The following is a 25,191-nucleotide window of genomic DNA, read 5'->3' on the forward strand; positions in this document are numbered from 1 at the left end:
TAAAGGGCTCTTTAATTCGAATTAAATGGCTTCGTTGTGTGGACGGGTCAAGCGTTAATTCGAATTAAAGCAGCTAAATCCGAATTAAAGTCGTAGTGTAGACCAGGCCTTGGAGTTGGACAACCGGCCCCCTTTAATGAGGATACGTCTGAATTACATCCCAGATGCCCCATCCACAAACATGGGCTAGTTTACCTCACTCCCCATGGGTAGGTCCGGTGGGGAAACTGAGGCACAAAGCGATTGAGGCCATTAGTATTTGTATTTCACCTAGGGGTACATCTACACTGAACCCCCCTCCCCCCATGACAGTAAGTCTCAGAGCCTGGGACAATGGGCTCAGGCTTGTGGAGTCATGATCTGGGGTTAACAACAGCAGTGTGGACGTTCCCACTCGGGCTGGAGCCCTCCCCTCTCGCTGGGTCTCAGATCCCGGGCTCCCGCCCGAGCGGGAACGTCTGCCCCGCTATTAGCCCCAGCCTGAGCCAGTTGACCCGGGCTCTGAGATTTGTGGCGCGTGGTTTTCATTGTGGTGCTGACGTACCCCTGGAGACCCCACCCGAGAGCGGGGCCCTGCCGGGCTGGACGCTGGTCGCACAGGTCCTGCCTGGACGAGCTAACAGCCCGCCTCGACGAGACCACCCTCGGTTTGGGAGCCCAGCCTGAGGCACCTCAGGTGGGACGTTCCAGGGATGCTGAGCCCCTGCAATGCCCATTGATTGCAGCTTGAGCAGAGGGCATTTGGCACTTCCTATCAGGCCTCAAGTGTCTCCAACTGGGGCTCCCCAGAACGAAGACTCTGGCAGTCAGCCGAGAGTGGCTGGCCTGAGGTCACGCAATGAGGCAGAAGTGGAACCCAGGCATCCTGGCTCAGTCCAATAGACCCCAACTCCCGCTTCTGCGGCACGAGGGAGACCCTGGCACCACCTGTGTATCATAGACTCAGAGAATCATAGAAGATTAGGGTTGGAAGAGACCTCAGGAGATCATCTAGTCCCACCCCCTGCTCAAAGCAGGACCAACACCAACTAAATCATCCCAGCCAGGGCTTTGTCAAGCCAGGCCTTAAAAACCTCTAAGGAAGGAGATTCCTCCACCTTCCTAGGTAACCCATTCCAGTGCTTCACCACCCTCCTAGTGAAATAGTGTTTCCTAATATCCAGCCTAGACCTCCCCCCACTGCAACTTGAGACCACTGTAGAGTGCACCAGGCTGCAGCCTCTCGGCCGGCTCCTCCAGGGCCTCTCACTACACTTTGCCCCTCACTAGCTCAGTCTCGCATGCCCATTCGGAGCCCCAGGAAATCGCGGGACCTCCTGGTCAACCTCCTGCGGGCGCTGGACAGGACAACCGGCCGTCACAGCAGGAGGAGGACACTGGGCGGAGGCTGCTCTGCGACTGTTTCCGATCCCTCGTTGTGTCACACCTCCACGCAACGTCCACCGACTCTCTGCAGGCAGTGGGTGCTGTCTGGGTTCTCTGCTCGGGCACCCCACCCGCTGCCCTGAGCTTCAACCTTTCAGCCAGGCTCCCGGAGCTGGGTTTTGCCTTTATTGTTTCCCGAATTCAGCTGTGGCCTGAGTGTATTGGTGCTTCCCCTTGGCAGAGGGTGGTCGACCTGCCCGTCCCAGCACTTGCAACAGGTGTACCCCGAGTCCTTATCCCTTGTGCTGCTGGGACGTCCCGGCCACAGGGAACGCACAAGGGCAGAAAGCAAGACCTTTACCACAGAGGGCGTGTTTAAAGCAAGCTAAGCTAGGACACCCCAAAGGTACCCCCCCATTCCCCAGCCCTGCGACCACAGATCCCAGCCTCCCCCCAGCCCAGCCCCAGCTCAAGGGGAGGGGAAGCGGGGCTGAGGTTAACCACTTGTTTCCTTGGCACCAGGCGATGCTCCAGCCCCAGATGAACTGCAGCGTTTGGGCTCTTTACGACAGGGAGAGGGCCCCAGTTTGGCCAGCCGGGAGCGTCATAGTCCTGGCCGGCTCTTGCTGCACAGAGCTCCTGCGTTTGCTGGCAACCCAGCGCCCCCCCCCCACCCCCCATTAAACATACAGCGCAAGCGGATTAAGGGGCCCCCATTGTTTGATGAAGCCTATTTTGCTCAGGTCCCCAGGAATCCCATTCGCTCTGTTCCACTTCATGTTACTCTTTCTACCCCGCTCCAATGGCCCCAGCCTCCCTAGGTCCCCTTGCCTGGGCGCGGGTCAGCACACATACTTTAAGGCCAGAAGGGACCATCATCATTCAGCTAGTCTGACCACCTCTGGCTGAGTTACCGACGTCCTCAAATCAGGGTTTAACGACTCCACGTTACAGAGAATCCACCACTGTCACTAGTTTAAACCTGCAAGTGACCCGTGCCCCATGCTGCAGAAGGAGGCGAAAACCCCCCAGGGTCTCTGCCAATCTGACCTGGGGGGAAATTCCTTCCTGACCTCCAAATATAGTGACCAGTTAGACCCTGAACATGTGGGCAAGACCCAGCAGCCGGACACCTGGGAAAGAATCTGCAGTGTTGTCCTAGCTGTGTTGGTCCCGGGCGATGAGACAGACAAGGTGCGGGAGGGAATATCTTTGATTGGACCAACTTCTGTTGGTGAGAGACACCAGGACCTGTAGAAGAGCTCTGTGTAGCTCGAACGCTCCTCTCTCTCACCCGCAGGAGTTGGGCCAACTAAAGATATTCCCTCCCCTCCCCTCTCTCTAAGAAAGAGGCTCACAGTGTCAGCTGGGACAAGCGCTCACTGATTTAAAGAGCAGCTGAGCCCCCAAGGTGTGTTTGCCGGTGGGGGACTCTGCCCTACTGGTCAAAACATGGGCTTTAGCTTCCCTGTTCTGTGTCCCCAGGCCGTCTTGTATGAAGACAGAAGCCAGCGCCCCCAGCTAATCATTCCTAGGCCTGAAGGCCTCTCTCCAGGAGGTCATAATTATCCAGCCAAGTGGCCTTGATCCAAATGGCTCATCCCAAAACTAAGGAGTGAAAAAGCCGCTGGAGCCTCATCCCCATGCAAGCTGTTCTCAGTAGCCTGCAGCCAGGACCAGAGGCAGATTAAGGTTTTGTGGGGCCCTGGGTCAGAGCACCTCTTCTGCCTCTAGTCCCATCCCCCCTGCACTCCTGGTGCTCCTGCCAGGGAAATGGGGTCAGGGCGTGGGGGCTTTCCCCACCCCCAGGCAGGAATGCTGGGTGGGCAGAGAAGGTCACGGGGGTGCCCATTTTTCCAGGGCCCCCCAATTGCCAAGGCCCATGGGCATGGGACCCATTGGCCCAGTAGCTAATCCGTCACTGCCCAGGACTTCAGAGCTACAGAGAGGAGAGAGGAAGGATATGCATAATGATACACTGGATTATTATAGATCTCATTCCTTATTGACAGTAGCAGTGTGGCTCAGGCACAGAACTGGGGACCAGGAGGCATGGATTCTGTCCCCAGCTCTGACACTGACTCCCTTGTGTGACCCAGGGCAAGTCACTTCCTTTTGCTGTGCCTCAGTTTCCCCCCACCTCAGCCACACACCCTTAAGATCTCTGGCTGGATCATGATTAATGAAGTTTCACAACTCCCCCGCGAGGCAGATGGGTAAAATTATCCCCACATTACAGAGAGGGAAACTGAGGCACGGAGCAGGGTGAGTGATTTGCCAATGGGCACACAGTGTGCCAGAGCTGGGAACAGACTCCAGGAGGCCTGGCCCACGGTCCCCTGTTCCAACCTCTAGACAATGCTCAGTTCCTACAGCGTGTGTCTGATTAAACACTTTGTGGGAGGGCCAGCCACTCCTTAAACCCCCAGGATGCCCCCTGACTTCTGGGGGAAGAGCCCTGAGTTCCGTCTGAGCACAGGCTTAATTTCCCTGCCAACTCCCCGGCTCTCCACCCCCAGAGAGCCGCTGACTGCCTGGCTCCTTTCCCCTCCCCCGCCCCCCCCAGGGGGACCCCCTGCTGTCACTCGCCAGGGCTTGGCCGCAGATGGTCCCTGCGACAGCCACTTCCCGTTTATTAAGTTAACAAATAAACAACATGGCTGAGAGCAGACGGGCTCTATTGATTCAGCGCGTCCCACGGGACCCATAATTTCTCTGCATTTTAATCTAGATTAGCCGGGGAGGAGCCAGGGACTGGGCTAGCAATGGGCTCGCACTGCTTCAAACCAGAGCGTGCAGCCCGGGGGGCCAGAGGGGAGGAGAAGCACTGTCCAGCAGGGGGTGCCGTGCAGCCACCCCCACCGCACACCATGACAGAAGTGCCGTCCTGGCAGCACTGGCTGGGCAATGCTGTCTTGGCTGGGATGGGGTGTCTCTGGCCTTGTCCCAGATCACGCCACGCTGGCAGGACAGCACGGACCCCTGGAAGCCACGGCAGGCCAGATTCTCCCAAGAGCCCAGTCCCCAGCATCGGGCTCCTTGGGCAAGTTTGCACAGCGAGGGAGAGGACGAATTCAGCAGATCAGCCATTCGCTACAAATCCCGACCCCAGCACATCTGCTCCCTCCACGACTTTCAAGCCCTATCGGGTTCCTTTCCTGGTACGAATGAATTTGGCTCCGGTTCGTCGCCGTAGAAGGAACAGGGCTGGATTATCAGCTAATCACAGAGAAGCCACATCCTCAGCTGGCCCAGCTCCATTGACAGCAATGGCACGATGCTGATTTACCCCAGCAGGGACCCCTGCGCTCCCCTCGTGTGACCTTCTGTTTAACCCAGGCTGGAGAATTTCAACCCATTGTTCCTGCCTCAAGCCCCTGCCTTGTGGTTTTTGGAAGGAGCCATCCAGATGCAGCAGTTGTTCTGATCGTTAATTTCCACCCCCACACACTAAGAACGGGCGCTGTATCTGAGCTAGATTTCACCTAGAGCACTTATTCCTGCTTTGAAACAGAGCGAGGCAGCCCCACTTTTGAACCCAGCCTGGGAAATTTACCACAAAAGGCACCAAATCTCCTCTTTATTGGGCTGATTAGAAAACACACGTGTGATTTTACTCAGCGGCCAGAAATGCCACCTGTCCTGGGCGAAGACAATGTGACACGGGAGATTGACCCAGGGCTTACGTGGTGAGCCGGCCCCTTAGGGCACGGACCTTCTTTCTGTCCTGTGCTGGCACAGCCCCGAGCATCATGCCGGGGGCTCCTAGGCACTAGGGTAATAGCAATAATAAATCACCACAGGGCAAGCTGCCCCTCCCAGCTCAGGGTCCAAGCCAAGGGCAGGCTCAGGCCGTGGCTCCTGGGACAGAGGAAGGGATGCCGTGTCAGAGGAAGGGTGGGCTCGTGGTTAAGGCTCTGGCCAGGACTCAGATGTGGGGTCAGTTCCCACGTTGGCCACAGACTCCCCCTGTGACCTTCGGCCAGTCACCCCGGTGTTGGTTTGCAAAGGCTCACGTGACAATGAGAGGCGAGGCCTCCCGGCATGTCACAGGAAGCGAGATAAATAGTGAGAATCTCCCCCTTCCCCTCGCTGGGCCTCGTCCCCCATCTGTAGCAGGTGCCTTGTCTAGATGGCAAGGGCCGGCTCTGGCTATGTATGTTCAGCCCCACAGTTGGAAAGTGGCTGCTCATTCGGCAGGCCTGACTGGAGACACCTGGGGGGCTGGTGTTCAGAGGGACGGGCACCCACGACTCCCGCTGGCGTTGGCTGGAGCTGCGGGTGCTCAGCACTGCTGGAAAGCAGGCCCCCAAGGGTCTCCGCTGGCCCCCCTCTGATCGAAGACCAGAGCACTGAAGGACAGAGCGGAGCAGCGCGATCGCAGTGCCAGGGATTTAATGACCCGTCCGGCGCACACGTTACAGCTCTTGAGAGGGCAGGGGGTGCACCTTGCCCACACAGCACCAGACACCCCTGTAGGAAATGCCCCCGGAGTTCAGGCCCTCACCGCTCCTCCCCAAACAGCCCGGCGAGTCCTCCTCTGGCTCCCATCTGCCTGGCCCGGGGCAGAGAGCAACCAGTCAAGGCTGTGCGTGGGAGGAGATGGCGCTGTGTTTCCATGGTAACCCTCTCAAAGCCCACAAACGGGCAGCACCTCCCAGCTGGCACCGTTGGCGAGGGGGATCCCCGGCAGCGTCTCACAGGCAGGGGCTGGAGATGGCCTCTGGGAGCCAGGCATGCCGGGCCCAGGGGAGCTATGCAGGGACGTGGCCAAGGCGTGTCAGTGGGTGGAACCGGCCTCTGCTCCCTCCGGGCTTTCCCTTCCCCTCAGCAGCTCGGCCACGGCCTCTTCCATCAGCACCATCTCCAGCTGGCAGGTGGCAGCCACCTCGGCTCTCATGGCCGTCACAAAGGATGGGTCTCGGGCCAGAGCGCTCAGGCCCCTGGAGAGCAGAGCCTGCAGCAGAAGAAAGGGATCAGCACAGCCTGGCTGCTCGGGCTGTGGAGAAACGACCTCTGGGCTCTGTGCAGCTGATGCCTGCACTTCCCAGTTTAGCACAAACCCGTGGAGCTGGGAACGTTCACACTCGGAAGCGAACCGGGCCTAGAGCAAAGTGTGAGCAGACACTCGGCAAATTCCCCGTATGCAGCTCCGCTGGTGCGCCTCAATCCCGACCCACAGCCCCTGCTATCCCAGCCCTGGGCTCGCCCCAGCTCCACCGGAGCCCCTCAATCCCGACCCACAGCCCCTGCTATCCCAGCCCTGGGCTCCCCCCAGCTCCACCGGTGCCTCGCAATCCCGACCTGCAACCCCCTGCTATCCCAGCCCTGGGACCCTGGACTCCCCCCCCCCTCCCCCCGGCTCCACCAGTGCCCCGCAATCCCAAACCACAGCCCCTGCTATCTCAGCCCTGGGCTCCTCCCAGCTCCACCGGAGCCCCTCAATCCCGACCTACAGCCCCTGCTATCCCAGCCCTGGGTTCCCCCCAGCTCCACCGGTGCCCCTCAATCCCAACCCGCAGCCCCTGCTATCCCAGCCCTGGGACCCTGGACTCCCCCCCCCCCTCCCCCCGGCTCCACCAGTGCCCCGCAATCCCAAACCACAGCCCCTGCTATCTCAGCCCTGGGCTCCTCCCAGCTCCACCGGAGCCCCTCAATCCCGACCTACAGCCCCTGCTATCCCAGCCCTGGGTTCCCCCCAGCTCCACCGGTGCCCCTCAATCCCAACCCGCAGCCCCTGCTATCCCAGCCCTGGGCTCCTCACACACATAGCTCCGCCAGTGCCCCTCAATCCCGACCCACAGCCCCTGCTATCCCAGCCCTGGGCTCCCCCCAGCTCCACCGGTGCCCCGCAATCCCGACCCACAGCCCCTGCTATCCCAGCCCTGGGCTCCCCCCAGCTCCACCGGTGCCCCGCAATCCCGACCCACAGCCCCTGCTATCCCAGCTTTGGGCTCCCCCCAGCTCCACCGGTGCCCTGCAATCCCGACCCACAGCCCCTGCTATCCCAGCCCTGGGCTCCCCCCAGCTCCACCTGTGCCCCACAATCCCGACCCACAGCCCTTGCTATCCCAGCCCTGGGCTCCCCCCAGCTCCACCGGAGCCCCTGAATCCTGACCCACAGCCCCTGCTATCCCAGCCCTGGGCTCCCCCCAGCTCCGCCGGTGCCCCTCAATCCCGACCCACAGCCCCTGCTATCCCAGCCCTGGGCTCCCCCCAGTTCCACCGGTGCCCCTCAATCCCGACCCACAGCCCCTGCTATCCCAGCCCTGGGCTCCTCACACACATAGCTCCGCTGGTGCCCCTCAATCCCGACCCACAGCCCCTGCTATCCCAGCCCTGGGGCCCTGGACTCCCCCCGGCTCCACCAGTGCCCTGCAATCCCGACCCACAGCCCCTGCTATCCCAGCCCTGGGCTCCCCGCAGCTCCACCGGTGCCCCTCAATCCCGACCCACAGCCCCTGCTATCCCAACCCTGGGCTCCCTCCAGCTCCGCCGGTGCCCCTCAATCCCGACCCACAGCCCCTGCTATCCCAGCCTTGGGCTCCCCTCAGCTCTGCCGGTGCCCCTCAATCCCGACCTGCAACTCCTGCTATCCCAGCCCTGGGACCCTGGACTCCCCCCCCCCCCCCCCGGCTCCACCAGTGCCCCGCAATCCCGACCCGCAGCCCCTGCTATCCCAGCCCTGGCTCCCCCCAGCTCCACCGGTGCCCCTCAATCCCGACCCACAGCCCCTGCTATCCCAGCCTTGGGCTCCTCACACACACAGCTCCGCTGGTGCTCCTCACTCCCAACCCACAGCCCCCTTCCTGCGTCTATCCCACAGCTGGCTTTCTGCCTGCCTTACCGCTGTGCCAGCACCATTACTGATCTCTGCTTTCACCCCATTCCGATCCCTCCAAGTCCCCCCATTGCCCCTACTTTACCACCCCATAGATGACCTTCGACCCCTCTAACTGGGGATGAACTCTGCTCCCATCCCATCCGTAGGCTCAGGGCTGGCAACTCCCCCCGTCCCATCCTGCCTCTGCCCCCGCCCCCTGGCCTCACCCCATCCCACTCCAGGAGCTGTGGCCTCTCTCCTCCTTTCACCGCTCCCCCAGGAACAGTCTCTCCAGTCCCACCCCAGCCAGTCCCCCTGCTGGGTGCTGCCCGACTGCTACCTCCTGGATGAGTAAGGTGGTGGCTGGGGTGGAGGCAGCAGCGTCTCCCTCCCCGTTCATGTCACTGCCGCCATCCAGCTGGCACTCGGAGGTCAGGTCCGCTCCCCGCTCCTGGGCAGCAGCCTCCTCTCTGGGCAGCTGGGCAGAGAAGGAGCCAAGAGTCACATCCTGGGGGGTGAGCAATACTGAACGTGCTGCAACAGCCTCGACAGGTGGGCGAGGTGGGGGCTGGTCCATGGAATCGCCCAGAGGCCACCCCCCAGGCTTGCAGAACAGCTCAGATCCCTCTCGCCCGCCGTGGCATCCGCTAGCCGCCCGGTGGCACCCCTTTGGAGGAAGAGCGCAGCCTCTTCCGGGGCAATGACTCGGCATTTGGACAGCGCTACCTGCGCCTGCCCTGCTCCCCGCCGGGCTCCGGGAACAGCCGGGCGCCCCGGTTAGTTTAAGGAGAGGTGGCGATCATTGGCGATGGTACAGAACCCGAGGGCCAGTCCTGCCTGGCTGGGCACTAGAGCAGGGACCAAGCTCTGAGCTCCAGGATACTGCCCAGTCACTTGAACTTGGCTCCTGTAGAGTCAATGGCCAACTCCCCCAGGCTAGCAACAGCCCCCGTCCATAGCCCCAGGGGCCTTCTTTCCTCTGGAGCGCAGGGCGGAAGAGGACAGGGGAATGGGCAGAGAAGGGGCAAGGCTACAGAGCCTCATCTCCTTACATAGCGGAGCCGTGATTACCTGGATATAACAAGGCACGACCCCCGCCCCCCAGTGCTCCATTCCCTGGTACGCCCATCCCCACTCCTGGCCACCGGTGGCCCCGGCAGAGGCTCCAGCCCTGTGGGCCGTTCCAGTTGCCATTGGGAAGAGGGCAGGGGTGCCGGAGACGGGGCTCTTTGTGCCTGAGCCATTCGGGGGGCTTGTGGCTGGACACTGGGACACCCCCAGCTTCCTCCAGCCCCATGGCCGCGTCTCTGCTGCGGATAGGCCAGGAGTGCAGGCTCCGTTCTGCTTCCCAGGGGCCAACCAGGCTGGGGCGGACGCAGCGCACGAGGCAGATGCCAAGCTGGGATCTCCTGCTAGCTGGCCCCGGGGGACCCGGTGCCTCCAGTGCACAGTTGTCTTGGCCAGCCCAAAGTGGGAGGGGGACTAGCCTCCCCCTCCCCCCCCCCCCCCGATGAGCCACATGATATCCCAGCGCCATTTACCTGCAGCTCCAATCCCGGGCATCCGCCGACACTGGCTGCCCGCCTCCTGTCCAGCCACCGCTGCCGCTTCTCCAGGCGGAAGGAGCGGTTGTGGCCTGAGGGGAAGGGAACGGGGGCGTCACGTGGGGAGCCCACGGGAAGGACACTGCTGTGGCCCTGAGGCATAGGGGGTGCCAGCTGGGAAGGGGCTGACTAGTGCGGGGGCTGGGGAAGCAGAGCTCTGGTGCACTTGGAGGTCCTGTGCACATGCCCCAGCCAGCCCTGGGCCAGCCCCCTCCCCGGCGACCCCCCGAGAGAGGCAGAGGGAACTGGATGCGCCCCTCGCTCACAGGGAAAGAGCGGAGCACGGGCCTTCCCTCGGCCTTACACCCAGCCCGCCCCTGCCCCCGGCGAGGCCTGCACATGGGGATGGGAAAACAGAGATCTGGATGACCCCTCCTGGGAACCATGACCTCCTGTCTCTGCCGGCTGAGGGGGAACTCGGCCTGCAGCACCCCAGGAAATTCAGCCTCCTGCTTCACCTCCCCTTGAGGGCCATGGCGCCCTGGGAAAAGGACCCCCCCCCCCCCCAGAACTGGCACTCCCAGGGAAGGAGGTTATCTGCATTCGCTGCTGCAGGGAATTCCAGTGTTGGCTTCTCTTTCTATTGCTTAGTTCATCCTTAGGGCCATGAAGAGACAGCCCCTGCTCCCCGATACAAGGGGGCTCACCGGCTGCCTTGGTGAAAAATGGAGTCCCACCCCCACATAAAATGGGGCCCCTCCCTTCTACGCCTTATGGGGTCCCCCCAATAAAAGGGGGGCCTCCCTCCCAACCCTCTGACAAAAGAGGATCCATCCTCCAGGCCACTTGGTGAAACATGGGGTCCCACCCTATGCCCATCTGGCAAACTGGGAGTTTCCCCAGGCCATGACACTGCCCCCCACAGGACACCTCTCCCAGTAAGGCCAGGAAGTGCCCGGTGCGACAATGCTGCAGGTACTGACCCAGGGCAGAGTGTGGCTGTGGCTGGCAGGATGCCGGCAGCATCCTCTCCCCCCGCAGCTCGTCCTCGTACTGCACCCTGTCAGGGACAGGAAAGAGCGTCAGGCTGGCGCAGGGACCACCACCCAGCCACCCCACCAAGGGCTTCCATTCACAAGCATCAGTCACTATGCGAGACCCTAACTACCTCCTGCCCTCTGTCCACCACAGCTCCCTCCTCTACCCCGCATCCTCTTCTTCAGCACCTCTGGGATCCTCCCCTCCCTCCCTCCTCTACCCCCCATCCTCTTCTTTAGCACCTCTGGGCTCCTCCCCTCCCTCCTCTACCCTCCATCCCCTTCTTTAGCACCTCTGGGCTCCTCCCCTCCCTCCTCTACCCTCCATCCCCTTCTTTAGCACCTCTGGGCTCCTCCCCTCCCTCCTCTACCCTCCATCCTCTTCTTCAGCATCTCTGGTCTCCTCCCCTCCCTCCTCTACCCTCCATCCCCTTCTTTAGCACCTCTGGTCTCCTCCCCTCCCTCCTCTACCCTCCATCCTCTTCTTCAGCATCTCTGGTCTCGTCCCCTCCCTCCTCTACCCTCCATCCTCTTCTTCAGCACCTCTGGGCTCCTCCCCTCCCCCCTCTACCCTCCATCCTCTTCTTCAGCATCTCTGGTCTCGTCCCCTCCCTCCTCTACCCTCCATCCTCTTCTTCAGCACCTCTGGGCTCCTCCCCTCCCCTCCCCTCCCTCCTCTACCCTCCATCCCCTTCTTCAGCACCTCTGGCCTCATCCCCTCCCTCCTCTACCCTCCACCCCCTTCTTTAGCACCTCTGGCCTCCTCCCCTCCCTCCTCTACCCTCCATCCCCTTCTTTAGCACCTCTGGTCTCCTCCCCTCCCTCCTCTACCCTCCCTCCTCTTCTTCAGCACCTCTGGGCTCATCTCCTCCCTGCCATAATCACCTCCCACCCAATCATATTAATAAAAACAGCACAAACACCACTTGTATTAGAGAGAGAACCAATGACTGGACAGACAGACAGACACTCTAGGTACTGGATGGATGGATGGATGGATGGATGGATGTGTAAGATGGACAGTGCTAATGAGGCCAATTCAATTAGGGTGGATGTGGCCCATTCCCAACAGAGGACAAGAAGGGGTGAATATCAACAGGGTGAACACAGACTAACACGGCTACCCCTCTGAAACCTGGGTTCTTTGAGATGTTCTGGCCCGATGGGTGCTCCACCACAGGATGTGCATGCGGAGACTGCAGTCGTGCTGGCAGGCCTGCACAGAGTCACACCTTGTACTCTGAAGGAGGGAAACGGGGCGACGTATCCGCAGCGGAGGGGAAGGAGGCCGGGAAGGTGGAGCACCCATAGGAACAAAGCATCTCGAAGAACTCAAGTTATGTAAGGTAAGTCACCGTCCCTTCTTCGTCGAGCATATGTCCCTGTGGCGCCCCGCTGCAGGGCACTCCAGAGCAGTAACTCAGAGAGGAGGGGCATGCCACAGAAGTGAGTCAAGGACTGTTCGGAGAACGATATCACCAAAGGCAGCGTCCTCTCTGGAAGCAGGGGACATGGCACATACTTGGCACAGGGCTGGCAGAAGACCAGCCGCAGTCCTGCAGATTTCTGCTATGGGAACGTACTGGATGTGGACTGAGCTCCAGTGGAATGTGCTATCACCGTGGGGGGCGGGGGGGACGCACCCCCGTTCTGTCATAACAGGTTAAAATACAACCTGCAACACACAGACAACCCCTGTATGGACTAGGAACAGGTTGGCCCTTCATTCATTTTGTTAGCAACACAAGTAGCCTGGGAGAGGCCCTCAAGGACCTAGTCCTGTCCACAGAGAAGGCAAGGGCCCGTCGAACATCCAGCGAATGAAGGCTTGAGACCTCTCTGGAGGCCTGAGCATGTGGGTAGAACACTGGCAGGCGAATCTTCTGGTTAATGTGATCTTCCAAGGAGACCTTAGGAAGAAAATAGGGCTGGGGACACAGTAGAACCTTGTCCCTATGAAAGGGTGGGATATGGTGTGTCAGCCAGGAGTGCCCCCCGCTCTCCAATTCGTCTTGCTGAAGTAATGGTGCCCAGGAATGAAATTTTGAAGGCGATATGGAGGAGAGAGCAGGTGGTCGTTGGTTCAAAGGAGACTTTCCTTGGAGCATTAAGAAGCAGGTTGAGGTCCCACTGGGTCCCAAACAGGAGGAAACCAATTGTATAGAGCCTGGAGGAATCTGGCTGTGACAGGGTGGGCAAAAACCGAGAAGCCCTGGATGGGTGACTGGAAAACTGTGAGAGCAGCCACCTGCACTCTAACAAAGCTCACGGAGAGACCCTGTATCTTTAATTCCAGCTGGCGGTCAAGTAGTTTGGAAAGGGAAACTTCTAGGGCTTGGGAAGAAGAAAGAGAGCATCAAGAGTGAAAGGGTTTCCATTCCGGAGATAAGTCTTGCCGGTACTGGGCCATCTGCCAAACGAACTGACTGAACTGCAGCCAAATGAGTTAACTCCATGGTCGAGAGAACCATTCGGGAGCCAGGCCCTGGGGTTCAGAGAGGACGTATCTGTCATGAGGATCTTTGATGGTGTGCGATGCAAGAATGGGGTTCCCACACCGACCCTCTGTGGGTCTTTCTGTCATGTAAGGGAATCCAACACCTTCTGAGGCACCGTGACCCCTTTGGACAGGTGGTGTCTGTCTGGGATATTTACTGTTCTAAACCACATCCTGGAGACATCTGAGATGGAGTCTCACATAGGAAGTCATGAACGTGCAGGAGGATGTATGTCCCAAGAGTGGAAGACGAGCCCTCATGATTGTTTATGGGCTGAGCTGTAGCACCGAGATTAGGCCAGGTAGGGTGGAAGATGTCTCCCAGAATAGATAGGCTCTTGCTGTTGTGGGCTCGAGTGGCTCCTATGCAGTTTATCCTTTACACTGGAGTTAGTATCAATTTTTTGTGATTGATGCGAAGTCCTAGTTAACGCCTTGGCCATGGCTGGTTGGACCTCTTGGAGTGATCAACCCCTGATCAACCAGGTGTCCAAATATGGGAATACCAAGATCCCCCATTGACAGAGACCAGCTACTACTGCCAAGAGGAACTTCGTAAACACCCTCGGCACCGTGGAGAGTCCGGAGGGGAGAACTTGATGTTGATCATGGTCCAATTATAAAGCAAAGCAAACACTTGTGGTGATGGGCATCCTGTAGGTCATGGGCGACGAACCCGTGTCCTGGATCCAACAATGGGAGAATGGGAGCGAGTGTCACCATGCTGAACTGTTGTGCTAGAACTTAGTTGCTCAAGTTTCTGAGGTCAAGAATCGGCCTCCTGCCTCCGTCTCTCGCGGGAACTAGGAAGTAGTTGGAATAGAATCCTTTCCTGATGGACGCTGTTGGAACCAGCTTGATTGGCCCCAGGAGGAGGAAGGATGGGACCTCCACAACACTGGACTGAAACCGGTCTCTTTGGTCTTGTGGCAGATGTTCAATGAAGTGTGTACGTTCTGAGTATGTGGTAAAGTCCCATTTCACCACCCAGGCCTGAAATTGCCACTACGGAATTGAAGAGCAGCTGGTGAGTTGCTCTTTCTGCCCCATACGTCCAGTCTCTTGGATTCATTGTCTATTGGAGAGGGTCTAGATCGAGTCTGATGGCTCCTTTCATTGGCAGCTAAGGAATTAGTGCGAGGGTGGGAAAAGAAGTGCTCCCTCCCCTTTGGTGGGATGTAGTACTTCTTATCAGATCTCTCAGGTGGGTGGAATTGTGCTGGGGATAGCAATGCCTCATTAACGGGCGGAGCAATCTTTCCTTGGGGATTGATATTCACCAAAGAATGTTATGACTCCTGGACTTCCTCTAGTGGGATTTGGAGAGAGTCTGCCAGCCTCTTCATGAGCTCCTGGAATGTTTCGAACTCATCAGCAGAGGAGGGCTGGGGTGGCGTTACCGCCTCGGCCACAGATGAAGAGGACTCAGCTGAAGGAGGTGAGACCTCCTCAGGTGGAGGCTCTGACTCCTGCTGTGTATTGTCCGGTACCGAAGACGTGCATGGTACCGGGAGAGGGACAGCTGCTTGCCATGGATGGCATGGGACCAGTGGGTGCCTGTAATCTCTTCTTGGCATCCTGTGGAACTGGTCACCAAAATGGCCCCCAGGACTCCCATTGATGGGGGGGAGGAACAGGGAGAGTGTCCCCAATGACAGTTATCGTCTCTGGGTCTGTGAGGCCTGGCGGGTTCTCTAGGGTCCTCCTTGGTACAGGGACCCTTGGCAGCCGGATGGTATGGCACCAGGAAGGATTCCTGTACCGAGACCTGAGAGGCTACGTGATGGCTCAGGTAATGTGGCGGATGCTGATTGCTGGAGGCTTGGGTGGGTTTTGGCCTGCAGGTGCCTGGGCTGTACCGGTGAGGAGGCTCTGACGGATCCCATAGCAATGGCGTCAGGCTCATCCGAAATGATGAGATCTTCAGATAACTGAAACCTGGAAGGAGCTGGAGGGCGCTGACAGCCGCTGACAGCCAGAGGTGAAAATGTGGACCTTGAGATGGAGACTGCTGCAGTACTGAGGTGGATGCAGGGTCCTGTATCACTTCAGAGCTGGGGTCAGAAGCCGATGCCAAGGGATGTGCGGTAGCCCCATGCGGATCATGGTGCCACGGAGGATCAGGTACATGGTACCGACACCTCGATACCGGACTCAGTCGGAGCCTCTACGGTAACCCTTAATGGACACGAGGGCTCCTGAGAGTGGGTCTTATGAGGTGACCTACCCCTTTTCTCCCTGTCTCTGGATGGGAAGGAGTGCTTTCTCCTCTTCAAAGGCTTTGTCTCCGTGGTCCCAGCTGAGGCTGGGCTGATGCCTGAAGGAGCCAGTGCTAATGCCTGGTGGGAAGCGGACCTCTCCAGAGCTAGAGCATGTCCCATTAACAGGACTGCTAGTCTCGTCTCCCTGTCATTTTGGGGCCTGCCCCCAAACCCCAGACAGATCACACACTTTGAGGGGATGGGGGAGTTCCCCAAACACCGTAGGTAACTCCAATGTCCGTCACTGTGGGGAAAAGACCTGTGGCAAGTCTGGAAGGGCTTAGCCCCTGGGGTGTTAGGCACGACAGATTGATCGGCACAAAGAAAGGTGCAGGAGTAGATGGGGAACCCCCTCTCCCAGAGCACAGAAACGTGCCAGATGAAATACAAATGAAAATAAAATATAGGGCAGGAAAACAAATGAGAAACGAAAATACGCGAGAAAAGTCTTTCCCGAGGTGAGAGAAAGGCGGGAAGCAGAACACAGCTACCCGCCGAAAACTCGGTCTCGAGCCACAGGTGGCTGAGAAGGAACTGAGTGGCGGTGGGCTCTCGCCTCCCTGTATCCCGTCGCTCGGAGCCGGTGCAGGCCCACCAGCACGACGTCGCAGGCTCCAGTCCAGGGCGCACACATCCTACAGTGGAGCACCCACCAGGACGGATAGCGGAAGGACTCATGAAGGCAACCTAGTTATGTTTGTGGGGTAACCCTTTGTGACGATGCGGTTCTGGCGGAACCCAACTGAGAGTGCCAACTCAGGACAAATTGCTCAAACAGGGCAGTTACAGCCCAAGGCTGGGTTTTTTTCCACCTCTAAGGCAAACCAAACCAGCCAGACTAAGAGGACTTCGGTCTCACCCCACTGGCTAACCGCAAGTCTCACAAGCAATCTCCTTAGACGCTCCAGTTTCCCAGTATCACCACCAGTGCCACTCGTTATGGGGACAAATGGTTATGAAAACCAATACCCCAGTAAAAGAAAAAGGTTCTCCTGATCCCAAAGGACCAAGCCCCAGACCCAGGTCAATATACAAATCAGATCTTACCCACAAATCACGCTGTTGCCAATCCTTTAGAATCTAAAATCTAAAGGTTTATTCATAAAAGGAAAAAGATAGAGATGAGAGTTAGAATTGGTTAAATGGAATCAATTACATACAATAATGGCAGAGTTCTTGGTTCAGGCTTGCAGCAGCGATAGAATAAACTGCAGGTTCCAATCAAGTCTCTGGAATACATCCCCCGCTGGGATGGGTCCTCAGTCCTTTGTTCAAAGCTTCAGCTTGTAGCAAAGTTCCTCCAGAGGTGTGAAGCAGGATTGAAGACAAAATGGAGATGAGGCATCAGCCTTATATAGTCTTTTCCAGGTGTAAGAACACCCCTTTGTTCTTACTGTGGAAAATTACAGCAAAATGGAGTCTGGAGTCACATGGGCCAGTCCCTGCATACTTTGCTGAGTCTCAAGGCATATTTGCCTTTTCTCAATGAGTCCATTGTATAGCTGATGGTTCTTAATGGGCCATCAAGCAGGCTAGGCAGAGCTAACACCAGCTTGTCTGGGATGTCACCCAGAAGCATAGCAAAGTTTGCAATACAGACAGTATAGAGCCAATATTCATAACTTCAACTATAACACTGATACACACATATAGACAGCATAATTATAACCAGTAATCCATAACCTTGTCTTAGACACCCCATTTTACAAGATTTGGGTGCCACTACAGGACCTTGGTTGCAACAATGATCTATATGGTCCCAGATTATATCAATAACGTCACACCCTTGTCCCCCCATTTCGCCGCCCTCCTGTTTCTGTCCCTCCTGTGTTGTTTTGTCCAGGTGTCCGGGCCCCGGGCTAGCACAACGCTGCAGTCTATCGCCCCCTGCTGGCTGGACCATGCAAAGATATTCCTGGGTCTGCTGCTGCTGAGCTACAGGCCTTAAAGCAGTAGCAGCTGATGCGTTCAGATCCGAGGTTCGCCTCCTCAACCAACCCCTGCTGATGACCCTGCCAGGGGCATGTCATGCTTCAATTACAAGCGCTCTGGGCGGTGGCTGTGTCTTTTCTGCACTCTCTGGAGCTGTCTAACTACAGAACATCACCGCCAGGGCCAGAGGGAGCGAAGAAGTGTTTGGGAAACCGAAAGCCACATGCAGATGGGCACAACTGGGCTCAGGCCAAAGGAGTCACGCTGCTTATGCCAGCCCTGGGGCCAGCCCAAGGTCCTTGCAGCGTCCATATGGATAACAGTCACAGGGGCAGCCTTGGAGGGGCAGTCTGCCAGCAGGCGCCATTCATTGCACCTACAGCTGTCCGGGGTTTCACAAAAGCTGTACATCTGCGCACAGAACTAGTCTGTGACCAGAGCTTTAGCCTGGGCGCCTGAAATCACGCGGCCCGATTCGCAGTGGGGCTGAGCCGCCCCCGGTGTCAGAGCGGCTCTGCTCGCTGCTGCTCTAAATCGCTCTCTGCTCTGTTCGAGACTCTAAAGTGCCCCACCAATAATCTGGGGTCAGATCTTCCTCTGGGGTAAAACAGCCTGGCAGCTGCACCGTGCCTGTTGCTGGGATTAGTCTGACATCTGCTGGTGTAAACAGGATCTGCGCCGGCTGTATTAGGATAGTCGCTTTCAAAGGCACTGTGCTCAGGGCCGGCTCCAGGCACCAGCTTACCAAGCAGGTGCTTGGGGCGGCCACTTCGGAGAGGGGCGGCACGTCCAGCTGTTCGGCGGCAATTCAGCGGACGGTCCCTCACTCCTGCTCGGAGCGAAGGACCTCCCGCCGAATTGCCGCTGCAGATTGCGATCGCGATCGCAGCTTTTGTTTTGTTTTGTTTGTTTGGCTGCTTGGGGCGGCCCAAACCCCGGAGCCGGCCCTGACTGTGCTCCCACTTTTTTTAAGAGGCACTGTATTCTCCTTAACCCCGCGTGTGCCCTATGGGAAGCACAGTGTAGAACAGCGGTTCTCAACCCGTGGCCCGCGTGGGCCGCATGCAGCCCAATTAGTACACAGCTGCGGCCCGCTCAGCTGTGTGATAGAGGCCGCAAGGCGGGCCCTGGGACCAGGCAACTAGCTACCGCGTGGCAGGGTCCAGGCAGACAGCTGCTGCTGGGCCCTGTACAGTGGGGTCCTGGCAGGGTCTGGAGTCAGGGTCCTGGCTGCCCCCCAGCCCCACACAGTGGGGGTCGGGGTTAGGGGTCCCCGCACAGCAGGGTCCAGGTTGGGGTCCCTGCCCCACACCCCACATCCAATTCTCCGCTTCTGCCCCCACTCTGTGGAGGGGTCTGCGGGAGGAGGGCACTGAGCATAGGGGTTTGTGGGGGGGTTAGATGGGGGGCCCTGTGGTTCTTAGCCTGTGGCCCAGGTAACACTTTGTGGGCCACAATGATAAATAGGTTGAGAACCACTGGTGAAGGGGTGAAGCTGCCTGGCCATGGGGAGGCATGTGCCATGCTCTGTAAATGAGACCTGGGCAATGCAGGCATCTGTTTTTGCCTGAGACCTGAAGGCAGAAACTGCACCCTCCCATGGTTAAAGGGGAGTAAGGTGGCCAGTGTCTGGCCCGACCCACACAAGAGTAAACATATGCACGGGTGCACACTCACATGTGCACGCACGCACAAGCACCCACGGCTGCACCCGGGCTCACAGTCCCCGAGCGCCGAGCTTCCCCCTGCTCCCCAAGTCACAGCAGCCACGCAGTCGGGTTCCTCTCTTATGGAGACTGCGCCATTTATACAGACAGCACATTGCCTTGTGGCCCCCGCCGCCACGCGCCCTGTGGGGCTGTCTCCGACCGCCAAGCATTACCGTGTGGCTGTGTTGCTGTTGTTGGTGTTGGTGTTCCTGTCTGGGGGGAAGTCATCGAGGAAGACAGGGGAGTCCAAATCTTCACTCCCCACTTCGGTGAACTGCAGGGGTCTCTGGCTGGTCACGTGGGGCTGCAGGGGGCTGTTCCTCTCCATGAAGGAGTCAACATGACCGAACAAGCCACCCGTCCTCTGGAACCAAGAGGGGAGAGGTCAGAGCGGGCCTTGACAGTGGTGCTTCTCGAGGCTTCCCTGTGGCACATGCTGCCCGAGGCACATGCTGCCCGACGGTCCGGATGGGTTTGGACCCATGGTGAGCCAGCAAAGGCCAGTCATGGTGGCTGAATTTAAGATCATGCACAGCAGGGCAGCAGTAATAACAGTCCCAGTTCTTACAGAGCTGTTCTCAAAGCACTTTATAAATAGGGGGGTCAGCTCCTCACTTCACAGTGGGGGAAACTGAGGCACAGAGCAGGGAAGTGACTTGCCTTAGGTTACCCAGTAGGTCCATGGCAGAGCTGGGAATAGAACCCAGGTCTCCTGAGTTGCAGCCCAGTCCCAGCCCATCCACTAGGCAGCACTGCCTCTCCTACCAGATAAACCCTCCCATACTCACAGGCAGCTCTGAACGCGAGGGATTCCCTGAGGAGTAAGACTGGGCAGGACACTGTCACAGACTGCTGGCAACCTGGGTTGCCATGGTTATCATTACACCACAGCCAATTGGAAGCTCCCAGCATAGTGTGTGCAGAGGGAATCTCTGTCAGCAGTGTTCGGTCTGTGCACATAGTTGTGCACCTGGCAGAGGTGCCAATACACACTAGCCAGTCCATCCCAGGAACGAGCACTCTTCCATCACGTTAACTGGTTAATATCCCGCTCTGCAGTCCGGGGGGGTCAGTACCATTATCCCCATTGTACAGGGGAGGGGAAGGGACAGCCAGGGAGATAACACCAGTGCTGGGATTAGAACCCAGAGATCCCCGAGCTCAGGTCACCAGCCCACAGCTCCACCTAACACAGGGGTGGGCAAACTATGGCCTGCAGGCCGGATCTGGCCCACCAGCCGCTTTAATCTGGCCCTCAAGTTCCCTCTGGGGAGCGGGATCTGGGGCTTGCCCCGCTCCAGCCAGGGAGCAGGGTCAGGGGACGCTCCACACGGCTCCTGGAAGCAGCAGCATGTCCCCGCTCCTATGCGTAGGGGCAGCCAGGGGACTCCGCTCTGCACACTGCTTCTGCCCCAAGCACTGCCCCCGCAGCTCCCATTGGTCGGGAACCACGGCCAACGGGAGCTGCAGGGGCGGCGCCTGCGGATGGGGCTGGTCGTGCCTCCACATAGGAGCCAGAGGGGGTACATGCCGCTGCTTCTGGGAGCCGCTTGAGGTAAGTGCCGCCTGGAGCCTGCACCCCTAAGCCCCCCCTCCATGCCCCAACCCCCTGCCCCAGCCCTGATACCCCTTCTACGCTCCGAACCCCTCGGTCCCAGCCCAGAGCACCCTCCTACACCCCAAACCCCTCATTCCCAGCCCCACCCCAGAGCCCGCACCCCCAGCCGGAGCTCTCAACGCCCCCTGCACCCTACCCCCCCGACCCAGCCCGGAGCCCCCTCCCACACCCTGAACTCCTCATTTCTGGCCCCACCCCAGAGCCCGCACCCCCAGCCAGAGCCCTCACCTCGTCCCGCACCCCAACCCCAATTTCGTGAGCATTCAGGGCCTGCCATACAATTCTATACCCAGATGTGGCCCTCGGGCCAAAAACTTTGCCCACCCTAACGCCTGGGAACAGAGGAGACGGTGACCCAGGACCCACTTAGCCAGTCGGTGATGTGGTTTCCTGTGACTGACACTCTCCTCTGTGATCAGGCCCATCTCCACGGACTGTGGCATCTCCCGTCCTAGTGGCTTTGTGCCCCCCAGCCAACTCACGTGCTCACACAGAGCTAGGTCCTGCCCAAGCGTTTGGCACCAAGCGGCCATGACAATATGACTATGATCTCGGGCATCATCACTCACCCCTGGCACCTGCTGGCTGGCCCCTACCCTGTCTGCAGCAGTCACCTCTCAGTGTGCGAGGCTCTGCATGGGACACAGACGGTGGGGCTGGTATGTGTGGGGTTAGAGGGTGGTACCTCCCACTGTGCTCACCCTGTATATCCCTTCCTCAATCGCTGCCTCCATCATGGCCCTCTCCAGCTCCTCCTCGGCAGTCAGGTCCCCAGAGATCGCTCGGTGTATCTCGGGCACAGCTTCCTCTTCGATGCTTCTCAGACCGGCCTGGTGGGATGGACAGAGATGGGGAGGTCGCTCACGGGGCTGCTGGTGGCAGGGCGAGCTTTTCCTCACCGGGCAAGGGGAGAAGGAGGCTCAGCAAAGCCCGGTGAGGAAAGCTGGCAGCTCCAGCTTCCTTCCCCGAACCCTCAGCCCCAGCCCCGCAACTGCCTTCACCGAGCCCAGGCTGCCCTGCCTACTTCCCAGAGGGGGCGCTCTGGTGCCTGCTGGTTCAGCAGCCTCTCCCACGGCACTAGCTCTGTGCACTGGGTGTGGAGGAAAGGGGGACTTCACACAATGGGGCTGGAGGAGAGTAAACGGGCTGAGCCGTGGGGTGGGGGGTGTCTCTCTAGAGCAGCGGCATCTCTGCCCCTCTCGCAGGGCCATGGGGGCTGGCACATCTCACCTTGCACATGTTGGAATTGGATTTGATACCCAGGGACAGATGATCCTACACCCCGCAGGGAGGCCATGGGAACCCCGAGACATGGCTGCATTCCAGGTTGGACAAGAGAAATGCCCCCCTCTCCCCAGGGGAGGAGTCCTCTGTGCTCGGGACATGCCCCCCAGGACCTCTGATGCAGGGAGACTGGACTCCAGTTTGAAACTCTTGCGTGGGGCTGTTCATTCCATCAGCCAGAAGAGGGGGCAGGGAGCGACATGAGCCTCAGACCTTCCCCTTGTCCCTGCCTCTTTGTCCCCATTTCATGGGTGGAGAAACCAAGGCAGACAGGAGGGAAGTGACTTGCCCATGGCTACACGAGTCAGTGGCAGAGCGGGGAAAGAACCCAGGAGTCCTGCTGCTCACCACTGTGCTTACTCCTCTAGAGCGCGCTGCCTCAGTAGAGACTGAGCCTGGGCTCTCGTGGAAGGAGCAGGGCTGCAGGAAGGGTGGTGTGGGGGCACCAGCTCTGAGATTCCATCATGGGAAGCCCTTGAAAGCCCAGAGCTCAGTCAAGGCCCCAGTCTAAGCTGTGTGCAGCAGAGACCAACTGCCAGGCCCCGAGGAGGCAGCCTCCAAGCGCTCCCTTAGGCCGGGCCAGCCTCCTCCATTTCAGGACTGTTCCTCTTAACATGAGGTCCCCTCACTTACACACTGAGACCTGTTTGGGGTCATCCACGGGTTCTCCCATGCAACGTACCCTTTGTGCAGCCCCATTTCCAGTGTTCTAAGGGACAGAGCTTCCACCCACAGACTGTTCCCCTGTCTCCATTTCCCTTTGTTCAGCTCCGTCCCAGTGCTTCCTCTCCAGCCGTCCTCGAGAATTCCTCTGCCAGCCTCGTACCGACACCTTCAAATACTTAGGCCTGCTTCCCACCTTGCCCAGCATATAACAACACCACCACCTAGCTCTTGTGAAGCACTTTTCACGAGGAGATCCCAATGTGCTTTACCACAGAGGTCAGTGTTCCTATCCCAATTTTACAGCTGGGGGAACTGAGGCACAGAGAGGGGAAATGACTTGCCCAGCGGTGCTGGTGGCCGAGCCCGGGTCTCTATCCACTAGGCAATTCTGCCCCCTGAGCCCTGCCCTGCCCTTGTGCAGGAGGGACAAGCTGGCTGCTTTATCCAGGCAAGAGGAGCGGCTGGGATCCCCAGACCTGTTTGCACTGACCTGGATAGCAATGGTGTTCTTTTTGGGCCGATACCCATAATACTCCTCTTGGCGCTTCATGAACTTCCTAAAGTGCTCCTGGATGAGGAAGGTCGCGTAGAACTTGCCCACGGTCACCTCATCCTCTGGAGGGGAGAAAGCCAAGTGAGGCCATTAACACTGCCCAGTGGCTATACCCAGCCCCCGTCCGAGCGGTGTGGGGCAGCGGAGGGGGCAGGCAGAGGGTGCCAGGGAGAAATAAGCCAGGGAGCATGACAAAGACGCACCTCCAATTGGTGGAATGACCTGGTCCAGGAGTTTCATGCTAGTTCTCTTCCAGATCTTCTTGATAATGGCCCTCAGCTCCTCGTTGGCCTGCTCAAAGTTACCTGTGGGGAAACAAACCACCGATCCGTTCGTTCCGCCCCGAGGGAACACCGCACACAGCCAATGGCTAAAGAGAAAGCCAAGATGCAGTGGGTGAAATCCATCCTGTCAGCGGTCACTCGCGTGAAGGCCCATCCGTGTTTTCTAGAGCACTCGGGGTTCCCCTCGCAGCTGCGTCTGTGTTCCCACCACTTGCGTTAGGTTCATTTGGGAAAAAAACCACTGTCTCTTGTCATCCTGACTTTGTGGCTCTGTCCTGGCATGGTGCCTGAAGAGTGGGAGGCGGCAGGATGGGATGACATGCCCTGGCCTTGTTGAAACTGGGACAAGCCTAGAAAAATGCGAGGGGTGAGCCTAGGGAGGGGGCTCACTCAGCATGCTGTGATGGCTATCTTGGGCTGTGAGCTTGGGCTTTAACATGCTAAACAGGGAACAGTCTGGCCTGGCTGTGGATGGGAGACTTTGCCGGCACACCTGGATGCTACAGGAAACAGCTTTGGTAACATGGGAAGTAGTCAGTGCCCTAAGAGAGGGCTGTTAGGGGTCACCATGTGGATGAGGCTATTGGTTTTTGAGATACGAAACTGTTGCCTTGGCCTTTTATGGCCATTAAAAATGCAAGGGCACCTTTTTACAAGTGCTGACCCTGACGGCCTTCCCAGCTTCCATCTAGGGTTGCCAACCCTCCCGGATTGGCCGGGAGTCTCCTGGAATCGGGCTCGATCTCCCAGAGGCTACTGATGCCAATCCGGGAGATTTTAGGCTACTAAAAGTCTGGCAGTGCAGCGGGGCTAAGGCAGGCTCCCTACCTGCCCTGGCTCTGCACCGCTCCCAAAGGCAGCTGACAAGTCCTTCTAGCTTCTAGGCAGAGAGGCAGCCAGGGAGGGTCTCTACACGCTTCTCCCCACCCTAAGTGCTGACTCTGCAGCTCCCATTGGCTGGGAATTGCAGCCAATGGGAGCTGCGGGGGAGGTGCCTGCAGGCAGGGGCAGCACGCGGAGCAGTCTAGGAGCCGGACATGCCGGGTACTTCCGGGAGTGGCCCGAGGTAAGTGCCGCCCGGCTGGAGCCTGCATCCCAACCCCCTGCCCCAGCCCTGGGCCCCCTCCCAAACCCAAACTCCCTTCCAGAGCCCGCACCCCCTTCTGCACCCCAACCTCCTGCCCCAGGCTCAGCCCGCAGCCCCCTTCCACACTCTGAATCCCTCAGCCCCAGCCCAAAGCCTGCACCACCTCCCACACCCCAACCCCCTGCCCCAGCCCAGTGAAAGTGAGTGAGGGTGGAAGAGAGCGAGCAACGGAGGAAGGGGGGATGGAGTGAGAGGGGGCACCTCAAAGAAGGGGCGGGGCCTCAGGAAGAGGCGGGGCAAGGGTGTTTGGGTTTGTGGGATTAGACAGTTGGCAACCCTACTTCCATCTCAATCCCACCTCCCAAATTTCCCTCTGCCATTTGAAATAGATGGAATTGCGGTTCATGTCGCATGTCTGGCATGTCCGGCTCCTGCAGTAGCCCCTGAAGGAGGAGGGAACTGTGGAGCTGCCTCTGACCTAGAGGGATGTACCAGAGCGCAGCGTTTGGGAAAAGTGTGCACCGAGGCCTC

At 58.7% G+C, this 25,191-nt stretch overlaps 1 protein-coding gene across 1 annotated transcript in view; it reads right to left on the reverse strand.

Moving 5' to 3' along the window:
- Nucleotides 1–6,145: 6,145 nt before the first annotated feature.
- CACNA1S (calcium voltage-gated channel subunit alpha1 S) overlaps nt 6,146–25,191 on the reverse strand; it is a 100,374-nt gene continuing 81,328 nt past the window's right edge. The window contains exons 37-44 of the mRNA XM_065402475.1: nt 23,493–23,594; nt 23,227–23,351; nt 21,488–21,616; nt 19,342–19,532; nt 10,716–10,792; nt 9,730–9,824; nt 8,529–8,666; nt 6,146–6,322 (exon numbers count right to left, since the gene is read on the reverse strand). Coding sequence (XP_065258547.1) covers nt 6,146–6,322; nt 8,529–8,666; nt 9,730–9,824; nt 10,716–10,792; nt 19,342–19,532; nt 21,488–21,616; nt 23,227–23,351; nt 23,493–23,594 — 1,034 coding nt within the window. The remainder of the gene's footprint in view (nt 6,323–8,528; nt 8,667–9,729; nt 9,825–10,715; nt 10,793–19,341; nt 19,533–21,487; nt 21,617–23,226; nt 23,352–23,492; nt 23,595–25,191) is intronic.

Source organism: Emys orbicularis, chromosome 4, assembly GCF_028017835.1.
Source record: "Emys orbicularis isolate rEmyOrb1 chromosome 4, rEmyOrb1.hap1, whole genome shotgun sequence".
In the NCBI taxonomy this organism is placed as follows: domain Eukaryota; kingdom Metazoa; phylum Chordata; order Testudines; family Emydidae; genus Emys; species Emys orbicularis.